Raw genomic sequence first — 13,924 nt, forward strand, 5'->3', positions numbered from 1 at the left:
TAACTCCTGATAATGCTTATACTGGTCTGCAGGGCTTAAGGAGCTAAGTGAAGCAGGCGAATGGATACTCCATCTCTGCCTCAGACACATGGACCCAGTCACGATCCCCAGCCTTGCTGATTCCTGTTGCAGGCCTGCAGGGGTGAGGCTGACCATGCTTCCTTTCTCATAACCAAGAGAAAGAAAGGGAGTGCTGAGTAAACACATAAAATTCTTCTACCCACATTCACCAGTCGGGCAAGTCCCTCTGCCTCCTGGGATGGGCAGTGAGTGAGACAAGAGCTGAGGGAAGTCTCAACCAAGAAAGTAAAAAACAATCTGAATGCACATGTAGGAATATGTATGCACATTTTTATCTGATTTTGTAAGCAGCAGAGTGAGAGATATGGAAGTATACCTGGTAAGTAGTTCATAGGATTGCCCAGTTTGGCGGGTGGTGGCTGGCATACAATGTGAAAGGAGAAGAGGAACAGAGTATAGAGAGATAAGCAAAACAGGAAAAATCACCAAAACCCAGTATTACAGTGTCATCACAATATATATATTATTGTAGTAAGAAGTGATATTCAGGGCACCTGGTTGGCTCAGTCAGAAGAGCATGCGACTCTTGATCTCAAGATCATGAGTTCAAGCCCATGTTGGGTGTAGAGCTTAAATAAATTTTTAAAAATCTTAAAAAAAACAAAAAACAAAAAAAGAAGTGATATTCACAATATTTCAACCTGCATGGCATGGTTAATACTCTACCAATTAAAGTAGATACCAGGGGCGCCTGGGTGGCTCAGTCAGTTAAGCATCCAACTTTGGCTCAGGTCATGATCTCATGGTACATGAGTTTGGGCCTCACGTTGGGCTCTCTGCTGTCAGCACAGAGCCTACTTCAGATCCTCTGTCTCCCTCTCTCTCTGCCCCTCCCATGACCATGCACACGGTGCTTTCTCTCTCTTTCTTTCTCAAAAAATAAACATTAAAAGAATAAGTAAAATGATGTTTAAAAAAATAAAGTAGATACCGAAAAACTGGGGCAGGATCCCTGAAAATTCCCTCACTGAACCAGGCGTTAATCTGAATTGTAGGGTGCTCCAAGGGGTCCTGGGAGGAGACCGGGAGACCAGGGTGGTAGGACGTGATTTTGAGGATTTCAGGGAGGGTGGCAGCACTTGAAAGGCTCAAGACCATAGCTATTTACTAAACCACTTCAGAAGCATGTCAATGTTTTGACAATGTGTACAGCTCTATCGAGGCATTCCACTTAAATAACATACTTGTTGACTTACTCATAAATTAACAGCAAATCCTTAAAATATAACTGGAAAGTTTTCTTCCTATACTATGTTATCTAATTCAATTGGGAATAGGCATAGCTTGTATGAAGAAAACCTCTGAATTCTGGGTGCTGGAGGATCACTTTAAAGCCTCACTCAAATGACTGGAAAGTTGATGCTTGGCTATTGGCTGGAAACTTCATCAGGGCTATGGATTAGGGCCTTAGTTCTTCTCCATCTGGGCCTCTCGTCAAGCTGCTTGAGCTTCCTTACAGCATGGTGGTTGGGTTCCAAGAGAACCAGGAGGTGGCCTTTTATAATCTAAGAAGTCACACAGTGTCAGTTCATTATAGTCTATTGGGCAGGGCAATTGTCCAATTTTTAGGGGAGGGGACCACTCCATGGGAAGAGTGTCAAGGTCTTACCATAAGAACAGCATATGGCTTCAGATTCTGTGTCTCTCTCCCTCCCCGCCCCCACACACTCTTATCTCTCAAAAATAAATAAACATTAAAAAAAATAAAGAAGAGCATATGGCAAGGAAAATATGGGAGGAAATACAATACGCCACAACAAATTTCTGCTATGTCTGTGATATCCATAGTCCATGCTGGCATGGGTCCCAAAGGTCTCTGCTTTTTTCCATGCTGCCACACGAAGGGCAGCGATTAGCTTGTATAATTGAAAAATTGGAGGAAGAAGGGAAAAGTTAGTATTTTATAGTCAACCAAAGGAAGAAATAAAGTTAACATTTGTTAAGTTCCTATTTAACAACATGGCAGGCTTTGTGTTGGGCACCTGTCATGGATCTTTATTAATTTCAAGATTTCAAGATCCTTATTAATCTTCACCACATAATATGTACTATTACTGACACTTCATAGATGAGGAAATTAAGACAGAAGAGGTATTTAGCAACTTGTCCAGCTATACAACCAGTAACTGATGGAGTCAGGATGGCAATACTGGACTGCTTGACTTCAAAGACTGTGTTCTTTCCGCCATGCTGTGCCTCAGAGTGTAGACTATAAACACAATCTGTAAAATGTCCCTATTTTGTTTTTTCTATGTAGTTAATTTTGTTTCTTATGCATACATAAAAGATCTTTTCTTGCTTCTCAAAAGGGTTAGAGTAAAATATGGCAAATAGTATAAATGTATGAATGGACTTCTTTTTTCTAAATAACCAACAAAGTCTTCTCAAGGAGCATTTAATATAACTCCCTTCTCAATTAATGCCCACGTTATCATTTGTCCATGTAAGAATGTAGAAATTACTACATGGGGGAATTCTATGAGAAACCCACATTAAGGGCACCTGGGTAGCTCAGCCGGTTAAGTGTCCGACTTTGGCTCAGGTCATGATCTCGTGGTCAGTGTGTTGAAGCCCTGTGTTGGGCTCTGTGTTGACAGCTCAGAGCCTGGAACCTGCTTCAGAGTCTGTGTCTCCCTCTCTCTCTGCCCCTCCCCCACTCTCACTCTGTCTCTCTCTCAAAAATAAATAAACATTAAAAAATAAAAAAAAATAGAAACCTATGCTAATTATTATGCTAATTATATTGTAAGGTAATGTAAATTTTAAGACATATAGAGGAATTCAGTATGGGAGTTAATTAAGTACAAAATGATGGGTAAATTGAGATACAAGCTCCATGTTTTGTACATATGTACTTTAGGAATACATATTAATATTAAATATACCATGGGACTCCCTGTGTAGAGAAAATGGACATTTCTGTTGTTGCAGCAGGGATTTCCCTATAGTGGGGCACAGATAATGGAGTTCATCATAATTAGAACCCCTCAATTATCAATTAGGTGTGTTTGATCTGGGTGTAAGGACCTCTGTTGCAATGATCAGGGAGGTTTTCACTCAGATATCTATTTATAAGATCTGGCACTGGTGATGGCGGGGATAAGAATGCCCCTCTCTTACGTGGTGCTAAATCCAAATCTAAAGGAGTAGTGAATGACAGAGACTGAAAGAATTACACATATTTTACCATACTGTTAACCCAAGCAGGGATGCGATTCAACCGTAACACAGTATGTCATCAATCCATGCTGCTGAGAGGCTTTTGACACTGACTTGGAAATAAAATTTCCTACTGAAACCTACTCTTTATTTTACTCATTTATTTTTTTTTATGTTTATTTATTTTGAGACAGAGAAAGAGAGCGGGGGAGGGGCAGAGAGAGAGGGAGAGAGAGAGAATCCGAAGCAGGTTCTGTGCCATTAGCACAGAGCTCGATGTGGGGCTCAATCTCACACACGGTGAGATCATGACTTGAGCGGAAATCAAGAGTCAGACGCTTAACCGATGGAACCGTTAGGCACCCCGTGGTCTACTCTTTAAAATGAATAAATGATTGTTCGGAACAGAGACATGCTAAGTCACTTGGAGGGAACAGAATGGCTTCCAGGCCAGCAGGGCTTTGCGGTGATTTAGTGTTTTATGAAAACACCGTCGTCCATTAGAATTTAGGCGGCTGTGAACACAAACAAAAATGGTCATTGAGGCAAATGTTGGTTGGGTCTATTTGATCATTGTTCAGGAGGAGGAAGCCTTAGTCTTTTAAATGGTCCACTCTTATTCATTCATTAACTGAACTTTATCAAGAGCCTACCCGGTCAGGCATTATCCTAAATGTTGGAAATATGGAAGTAAAGAAGTCAAAGTCCTTATGAAGTCTACATTCTAGTGGGGAAGGCAGTCAATACAAAAAAATAAACACACATACCAATAACATGTGCTCCGAAAAAAAGCTTAAGAAGGTAGGAAGACTGTGATGGGCAGTGATGAGGAAGGAAATGGCATTACTTTAGATTAAAAGGTCAAGAAAGGCACATCTGAACAGGTAACCTTAAGGCAGAGATTCTTGAATTAAATAAGAAAATGAGCCATATAAAGTTAGTGGGGAAGAGAGTTCTAAGTAAACACAACAGCAAGTAGAAAGCTCAGAGGTTGGAATGAATTTGTATGTTCAAAGAACAGAAAGGCCAGTTTGGGTACTCATTAGTGCTATTTGCCAAGTGTGCTGGTTCTCTCTCCTTCTAGGTACAAGATAAGATTGCATTAGCTAGTTCTTCTGTGCATAGGTAGGACCATATGACTTATTTTAGACAGCGAATCATGAGCAGAAATGACATGTGCCATTTAACGGACAGGGTGAATGCAAGGCTGTCTACAACTCTTTTTTCTCTTTCTGGCATGATGATTGGAAATACTTCAGACAGTGACTGCTCCATCAACCAGAATCTAAGAATGAGGAAGAAAACAATGGGGGCAAAGTTCCCAGCTGACCCCTAATAGACATAAATGTGAGCAAGAAACAAATTGTATTGTGCCAAGCCTCTGAGATTTGGAGTTTTTGCCTCAGTATAGCATAACCTGTCCTAGTTGATAAAGTCAGCGTAACTGATGGAAGAAAGCTAGAGGGAGAGAGGTAGGAGATGTCATCTAAAGGATAAGCGGTGGGCAGATCATGTGGAGCCTTGCAGATTATGATACATTTGGATTTCATTCTGCATGAAAGAAAACTCTTTGGAGAGCTTCAAGCTGGAGAATGACATAACGACTTGCATTTTAAAAGAATCATTGGGAGCGTCTGGGTGGCTCAGTCAGTTAAGCATCTGAATCTTGATTTCAGCTCAGGTCATGATCTCACAGTCATGGGATCAAGCCCCACGTTGGGCTGTGTGCTGAGGGTGGAGCCTGCTTGGGATTCTCTCCCTCTCCATCTGCCCCTTCCTTCCTAAAAAAAAAAAAAAAGAAAAAAAAAAAGAATCATGCAGTCATGTAGGGGAAGTCCTTATTCATGGGAAATACACAGTGAGGTATTTAGGGATAAAGTATAATGTCCTCAACTTACTTGCAGTATGTTCAGTATGGTTTAGTAAAACGTGTGTTTGCATGTATGTGCATGTGCACATGGACAAAGGGGTAAAATGGCAGTTGGAAAATCTAGATGAAGGGTATGTTGGTGTTCATTGTATGGTTTTTTCAACATTTTTGTGGATTTAAAAATTTTTAAATCAGGGCGCCTGGGTGAGCTCAGTCGGTTAAGTGCCAACTTCGGCTCAGGTCATGATCTCGTGGTTCATGAGTTCGAGCCTTGCATCAGGCTCTGTCCTGCAGCCTGCTTCGGATTCTGTCTCTCTCTCTCTCTCTGCTCCTTCCCTACTTGTGCTCTGTCTCTCTCTGTCTCTCAAAAATAAATAAACATTAAACAAATTTTTAAAAATAAATAAAAAATTTTAAATAAAAAATTGGGGGAAATAACTCAAGAGAAGTACAAGATGAGACAGAAACAAAGGCTGTAGGAGGCTGCTGCAGGTCAGAGATGAGGTGATCTGGGCCGCACCAACAATTGTGAGGATCTGAAATCTATTTTATATGTGGAACCAGAGGATTTGCTGATAGATTGGCTGTGGGATGTGAAGTTTAGAGTCAAGTTGTCTCTTCAGGTTTTATCCTGAGCATGTGGACAGGTGGTGGATACCATTAACTTAAGACAGGACAGCAGGGAGAGAACCAGGTTTAGGGGATGGGAAATAGCAACCCTGTTTTGGACAAGTTAAGGGTGAGTCTCCAAGTAGAGACTAGGTTGGCAGTTCAGTGAGTGAGCCGAGGCTTCAGAGAAGAGGCTGGCTGGGAAAACAAAATTTGTAATAACCAGCACATAGTGGCATACTGAGAAATTACCTTTCTACCTCTTCCCTATGCATGTTCCCCCCCAAATTACTGCCCCTACCCCTTTTAGTTTGTGTATCCACTTAGAGTTTAGATTGTCACCAATCTCTTTCTTACAAGCTGCAAGGAATAACTATAACATGATAGACAGACAGATAGATGGCTCCTGAGCTGTAGTTTTTGTTTTTCTGCTGCGCTGTGATGATGGGAAAGACCTATTCTATTCCTTTTGAGAGGGGGTAAGTAGTATCTGATGAAAGTTCAGGCTGCAATTGCATTCCTCCTCCCTCCCCTAGCGTGACACATGGACACCATGCCACTCCACTTCCAGTATAAAGTGATTAAATAGCTCCCCTGGCTTCAAAGAGTTAGGGCTATTCAACAATCTAATGCCTATTGTTTAGGGGATAAAAATAGCTTGTGCTGGCCCAGTGCAAAAAAATCAGGAGGTTCACAAAAGTTATCAGGGAAATGCATTTGTGGGAAGTGCTCATGTAACTTCAGGACACAATAATAAAAATCCCAGTTGAGAAGTTAGCACGTATTTGTCCTTTTCTCCCTTCCGTGGTGTGGCAGGTTGTATTTTCCAAAGATAGCTGCCTCAACATATCTCATCCCACATGATCTTCTAATAATGTGACATTGACACTCTTGCCATTGAGTGGTGGGGCCTGTGTTCCCTCTCCTTGAACTTCAGCTGAACTTTGTGACTGTCTGAACCAACAGAATACAGTGGAAGCTGTCCAGCTAAGGTTGGGTAACCCCCACAACCATGGGAGGTAATGATATAGTAGTTCAAATCTAGTAAGTTAGTTTTGAAGTTATTCATTATGCAGCAACAGAAAACAGGAACATGGGCTTGACTTCATCTTTTATATTTTCTTTGGTCTTGATTCTTTAATTTATATTCAGATTTTACAGTAATTTTGTCTGCTCTTGTTGCAGGCAGGCCGTCTCAAATTCTTTGTGGAAGAGGGTTTAAATACAATGTAATTACATTTGTAAAAGTGCTCTGTCTAACCCAGTGATGTAAACTCCCTGGTGTTATTCTGTAAATGATAAAGATAACCCATGAAAGCTCTATCACCATTTTTGAGGGATATTTTTTAAAAGAGATTAGAAGAGATTTAAAAGAAAAAAGATTGCTTCGTGTAGACCTGTTCTACATTTTCTGCTCTTTCTCCCCCAAAACAGATTCTTTCCCATGAAACTTTGACAGAAATAATTATGACCTCCTCTATGACGATCAAATGACTGATTCAGTCAACAAATAGTTCTTCAACAGACATTTATTGGCTACTATTGTGTGCCAGATATTAGACCAGTTGCCAAACATACAAAGACCCAGGCCCAGCTTACAAAGGGGTTTCTGGACTCCTGATTATTTATAGCTATAAAATGCCTACCATATGCAAGGACATATGTCTGGGCAAGGACATATGTCTGGGCACAGCTAGAAAAGTCTTTGAATGCCTTCAATGATGGTGTATTTAAAATAGCAACAATAAAATAAGGTAAAACTATCTAATGATCTAACAGGCAATTTAAAAAGTGAATGGAAAAAATTGTACAGCAATATTACAGTAGGTTCATACATCTATGAATTCAGTACAAGAAACAGAATTAATTTACTCTCTCCATCTCAGAAATGAAATAATGCTATCATATGGCATAAACCTTAAAAAAATGAAATTACAGTTAATTTAAAAGATCATGAGATACTGCAAGATGTTAGTTTAATATGTTCTTAGTCATCGCTTTTTCAAGTTTTACTGTAATTAAAATTTTTAAATCAGGTTTCCTAAATTCAGTATCAATCCAAGATAGTGTCATTACCTTTTCAGGAAAGGGGTATGGAGGCAGGAACTACAGTTTATCACAGTGGAGTCAGCATTTGGCACATGAAAAGCACTCATTAAGGATTTGTTGACTTTGTGAGATGCCTGGGTGGCTCAGTGGGCTAAGTGACCAACTTCAGCTCAGGTCATGATCTCGTGGTTCCTGAGTTCGAGCCTCGCATCTGGCTCTGTGCTGACAGCTTGGAGCCTAGAGCCTGCTTCAGATTCTGTCTCCCTCTCTCTCTGCCCCTTCCCCACTTGTGCTCTGTTTCTGTCTGTCTCTCGAAAATAAATAAAAACATTAAAAAAAAAAAAAAAGAATTTGTTGACTTCATAAGTTGGAAACATGTACTTAGGAGAATGGATTAAAGGTAATAGTTTTATTCAACAGGCACTTCTGAATACTTGGTATAAACATAGTGGTGTTTTGGGTGTTACAGAGAACTATTAAAAGTAGAGGACACTGTCCTTATCTACGGCTAGATGCACGTCATTTGCACTTATAAACCTTTATAATAAAATATAAATATATGAAATTCACATTAGAAATAAATAATTTTCAAATTCTTTATTACAAATTAACTCTGGCTATGCACCAAATATAAGAAAAACCAGCAAATATGTGAATTATTTTTACAAGCTCTTAGAGAACAGGAGAAAATACAGTATGAATTTCATAAGCTTTCTGAAATTAACTTTTAACTACAGAAATGAAAGTAAGTTTGCAATGCACAAGGTCATATTTCTAGTTACATATTCAGTGGTGTATGGACAGTGAAAAAAATATATCCAGGCTTTTCCACATAAAACAGAAATAAATAAAGGGATATATAAAAGTAAAAACTAATTTAGTTTATATGCTTCTTGAGAAAAGAAATCAAGACTTTTTATTCATTGCTTTTTAGAAATTAGAAATAGAGAAAATACATTATTTTAAATGAAGCAAATAATGTTTAATATTATAAACAATTAGAATAGGATGACATTTGAAGACCTTATCCAAATCTCAGATTAAATAATCCTATGAAGTAAATAAATACAGAAAGGCAAGGAGGACAGATGAAGAGAGTGAAAAAATGTACAGAAAAGTAAAAAGGACTATAAAGGAACACCCTCTCGCATATACACGGACTAACACAGAGCTGAGACACAGGGAAATTCAAGGGGAAGAAAGACACACAGTCATATCTTGGCTTCCCTCATGTGGAAGGCTTCATCCTTCCAGAATGTTCCAGAATGTTGTCTAATATTTGCATCTGAATGTCTGCTAGCCTGTTACTGTAGTTCTTCTAAGGATTTTTTTTAAGTTTTGATGTTTTCCTAACTAGACCAAATTGATTTGAGAATCAGTGGTCACATTTTTTACTTTATGGCTTGAGTTGGGTTAAAATTTTGGTTAATAAAAAAACTTCCAATTTTATACTTCCTCTTCTGAATCTTGATCATAAACTTCCTGAGGTTGTCTCTTAATATTGATTACCAAATCAATGGTTAAAATTTTTGTTAAACATTGAAGAACGGAAGTTAGTAATTGGTATTTACTAGCTACTGATTCCAAACCTGTCTGACTGCTTACCATGGGTTGATGGGTTTGTATTGCATGGAGAGTTCTTACATATATTTGTGGAAAGCTATAGTTTCCCTTCTTAGACTTATACAGGATTTTGGGAATGCCTAAAAGAGCATTAGCTATTATCACGCTAACCATAGTTTCTTCTGATTGGTAACATTTTTTGGCGTAGTTCAGAAGATAGTAATGTAACAAAAACTCAAAATTACCACCCACTGGCAAAACACAACCTGCTGGTATAGATGAGAAGCAGTAACCGTGGGATGTACACATCTCCAGTGACTTCTCTCTCACTGGTAACATGCTTCCCCTTCCAGCAATTTCTGTGACTTGCAAATTTTCATCAGAAATTTTTATTCTAGTGTTTTCTGTTGTTGAATTAGCAGAATTACTCTCCATAAGTGGTTCACTGTCATCAACTATCCTGGTTTTGGCTAGAGATAAATATCTCAATGTTTCATCTGCCTGGTATGTATCTGTTGGTGTCACTTTTTGTATTGAACGTGGAATATGTGTTTCTAATTCTATACTTGGAACTACAAAATTTGAATATACTTTTAAATATGTTTGAGTTGTTGCCAGCTTACCTTTGTTCTTTACAACTGTGCCCTGATATGGGCTTTGCCTTGAGCCATTAACAATTTCTGGCAATGGTGTACTTTCTCTGCTATTCTTGTAGGTAAGAGGACTTGATGCATAATTTTGATCACTGGCTTGTATCATGTAATTTAGATCAAGGTCTTTAAATAACTGCCGAAGCATTTTAAATGCTCCATGTAAAGCACTTTTATGCTGTTCCACAAGACCCTGCACTGGTGCACAAAGTACTATACAGTGTGGTATAAACGAACATGTGCCAATCAAGCCAAGATGAACATACCTTTTGGATCTAAGGATAAGGGGCTTACAAAAATTCATCAAAGCAGTGTTACAGATTTCATACCGCGAAGAGGTATGCGGCAATACAAAGGGAGAAAGACCAACAACCCTCTGGATAAGAGAGACTTCTTCAGAGGATAAACACTCCACGACAGATATGCCATTCAGTCCTGCATAATAAATAACTAAATCTGGTTGTTTCACACTAGACAGCAGCAATTTTACATTCTGACTCTGTAAATGTTTCATGATTGCTTTTGTCCTTTCCATAATCCAAAACTGAGATGTCCGAAACTGTGCTTCTGAATTTAAAATAAACTCTGATCCAGAAGTTGAAAAAGGGGGCTGAATAGTCTCTGTTACTATCACTATTCTTATGTCACCATCTGCTGGACAGTATACAGAAAAGTCTCTATGAAGCACAAGCCCAGCTATGATCCTGGAATCTGAGACAGGAAGGCCAGTGACACCAACGTTCAACTCTATAAAATAGTCATCCACTAACTCAAATACTTCTTCATATCCACTTTCACAAGCCATACACTTGAAAAAGTAGTCACACATCAATTGTGAAATAAAGTTTTGATTATTTCTTCCCACTCTTCCACAAAAGTATGCTTCTAAGAGCAACTCTAAAGAGCTTCTACACAATGTTCTCTCTTTAGTGGATGAAGAAAAGATAGACAAAAAGTGTTTGCTTAAGTAGTGGCCCATAATATAATCTAATACTTGTGTCTGAAACTTCAGAAGAGCCTGAGAAATAAATTTCCACTGACAACAATTTTTCCAATGCCTTCTATGGGTTTGAATATTTTTGGAAATCAAAGAATCCTGTTCTTTGTCTGTGACTGCATGAAGTCCTCTGAGTAAGTGACAAAGAAAGATAATAAATGTTTTAGCACCATCTCCTGTTTTTCTTAGATGACTGGAAACACAGGCTACCATCATCCTGTACAAAAAAAGAAATAAAGCAACTCAGAATTTCAGCGGGCTGCCTTCTTACAAATAAATCAAGTCGAAACCATGGCTTCACAGGTAAAGGCATAAAATAATACTATCCTTTTGATGTCTTTAGTATTACTTTTTCCTTTTTTTCAAGTTACTTTGTTCTATTTCAAGATTCTGGGGTTAGGTGGAGCAGGGAGGAGGGGGAATCAATGTTCCTGGAAGTTTGGTAAGATTTGACGTCCCCAAGAACATTCCATTGCACACCGCTCGAACCCTGAGCATACAATAGTCTCACCCGAGGTCAGTCTTCCCAATAGTACATTCTAAGGAAGGGTCAGAGGATAGCCTGCGGTGCCCGGCTCTGGGCAGGAGAATGGGACAATAGTACCTGGCTAAGGGACACTATAACGAGGTGGAACGCGGGGCACGGGTACCTGGCTATGGGATGTTCTAAGTGTAGCGCCTCCAGAAGGCAGCCTCCATCCCGACTGATCAGCACCTCGCCGGTGGGCTTCGTACACAGAACTTGCCGCCCCTCGGGGCCCACGCAGCAGCTCACGATGGTCTCCAGCACTTCCGCCACCCGCAACGCCACCTTCGCGGACCCCGCGGCGGCCATAGGGCGTAAGAGCCGCGTGGCTTCCGGCCGCCGGCGGCGAAGCCCTAGCACCACCAGAAGGAGGGAGGAGCCCGACGGAAGCGGAAGGGGCGGGGAGGGGGCTGTCAGCTGGCCCAGCTCGGCTCACTCCCCCCTATGACCCACTAGCGGAGTAGCCTGCTGTTCGGCCACCTGGGACTAGCGTTCCAAAAGCTCGCGAAGCTAGGAAAGAGGGCAAGACTTCCCGGGAGCTAGCTGTTCCTGGAGCGGAAACTGCTGGCCCTTTCCCAGCTCCCTGGGTAAATTCATTCCCTGCAGCGGCTTCAGCTGCCACCAAATCTCTCCGTCTCCCAGGAAACGTCCTTCCTCTCTGGAAGTCGGCACGCCTGGGGAGCGTATGTGAAGGAGGGAATGGGCACCGCGGGCGGACCGGGGCTCGTGCCCCACCCCTGACAAAACCTCCGCGTTGGACTCATGAATATTCTGTCCACAGTATCATCAGTTGCTTTTCTTCCCATCACAGAGGCCGGCTCGGGATGCAGGACGGATGGGCAAAGGCCTGGCCTTCACGGTCACGAGCTGCAGGCTTCATGCTTTCCGCAGGGGGCTTTGCCAGATTTCCTTGACGTGGATATCACTTTAAGTCCCCCAGCCACTACAACTTACTTTTTCTTTAGCAGAAGGGATAGATGGGAAGACTTGGTTACACTAGTGATCACTACTATGCCTTTAAAGCACATAAAGCACAGGGGCGCCTGGGTGGCTCAGTCGGTTAAGTGTCCGACTTTGGCTCAGGTCATGATCTCATGGTCCGTGGGTTCAAGCCCCGCGTAGGGCTCTGTGCTGACAGCTCAGAGCCTGGAGCCTGTTTCAGATTCTGTGTCTCCATCTCTGACCCTCCCCTGTTCATGCTCTGTCTCAAAAATAAATAAATGTTTAAAAAAAAAAAAAAGAAAAGAAAGCACAGTGACCTAAGATTGGTGGGTACAACTGCAGAAGAAAACAGGCAGAAAGAACATACACCTGGGTTTGCGATGACACTTATCTGTGACATTCAGTAAGTAACCTCTTCCATCTCCAGTTAAAAAAAAAAAAAAAAGTAGTATATAAAAGAAAACCTCACAAGAGAGTGAGAATGTTTGCAAAGAGCTTTTCTTTTTTCTTTTTTTTGTATGGTGCCTGGCATATATTAAGCACTCAACGATTATTTACAGCACCCCCCCCCCAATAACTGTGATATTCAGTCGCGTATTGACCCACTCTCTCTACAAGAAAAGGATATTTTGTAAATTGCAGAAGAGCCAATTAGGATGATAGCACAACACAGGACGCCTATTACAGTGCAGTCAATATTAGTAACAAAATTACTTATCTTGCAGCTTTTTCATTGAGGTTGAAGAATGAGGGACTGTTCTCCTTTCCTCTCATTCCTATACATAGGCTAGGGAAAATCTGTAATGCCCTCCTTTCCATTCCCCCCAATTAGTAAGACAGAACCAACTATTAGCCAGAAGCAAGTGGATTCTGAGGAGAGAGCAAAAATGGAAGGGGAGAAGGACAGAGGAAAAGAGAGGAAAACCAGGCAGGAATGATTTGGAACTCACCTGATGTTGACTCAGTATGGACTAGTAAGTGATTTGAGGGAGGGGGAAGAAAAAACTTCTATATAGGTTTTGTATATATACTTGTTTAATGGTAACATTTTTTCTGGTTCTACCCATCACAAAGCAGCAGTGGATATAGCTATAGTATACTGATTGAAGCAGTGGATTAATCTAAAAACATTTAAAAGTGCTACCATCAGAGTTCTACTTAAGCGTACAGTGGAAGGAGAGTGGATATTGAAGTCAGACATGGATTCAAACTTATGCTTGCTATCACTTTTACTGTATAGCTTTTGGAGTCATTTAACTTCTCTGAGTCTCAGACTCTTCATCTATAAAGTCGGGCTAACTTCCACTTAGCTTAAGGTTATTATGAGTAGTTAAGAAGAATGAATATAAAGCACCAAGGAAAGCATACAATAGGGATTCTAACTATTAAATCCCTTCCCAGCCCTTCACCCTCCTTCACAACTACCCCTACAAAAAAAGATTTTTTTTTTCAATTTAAAAATTAGGATGAAGTAATTC

At 40.5% G+C, this 13,924-nt stretch overlaps 1 protein-coding gene across 1 annotated transcript; it reads right to left on the reverse strand.

The window, feature by feature from the left end:
- Positions 1 to 8,350: 8,350 nt before the first annotated feature.
- BBS10 (Bardet-Biedl syndrome 10) lies at positions 8,351 to 12,666 on the reverse strand. The gene is made up of 2 exons (XM_049627439.1): positions 11,629 to 12,666; positions 8,351 to 11,195 (listed from the first exon to the last, which is right to left on the reverse strand). The coding sequence occupies exons 1-2, from the start codon at positions 11,811 to 11,813 to the stop codon at positions 9,215 to 9,217; spliced, it is 2,166 nt and encodes a 721-aa protein (XP_049483396.1). The 5' UTR covers positions 11,814 to 12,666; the 3' UTR covers positions 8,351 to 9,214.
- Positions 12,667 to 13,924: the final 1,258 nt, after the last annotated feature.

The sequence above is a fragment of the Panthera uncia genome, chromosome B4 (genome assembly GCF_023721935.1).
Source record: "Panthera uncia isolate 11264 chromosome B4, Puncia_PCG_1.0, whole genome shotgun sequence".
In the NCBI taxonomy this organism is placed as follows: Eukaryota; Metazoa; Chordata; class Mammalia; order Carnivora; family Felidae; genus Panthera; species Panthera uncia.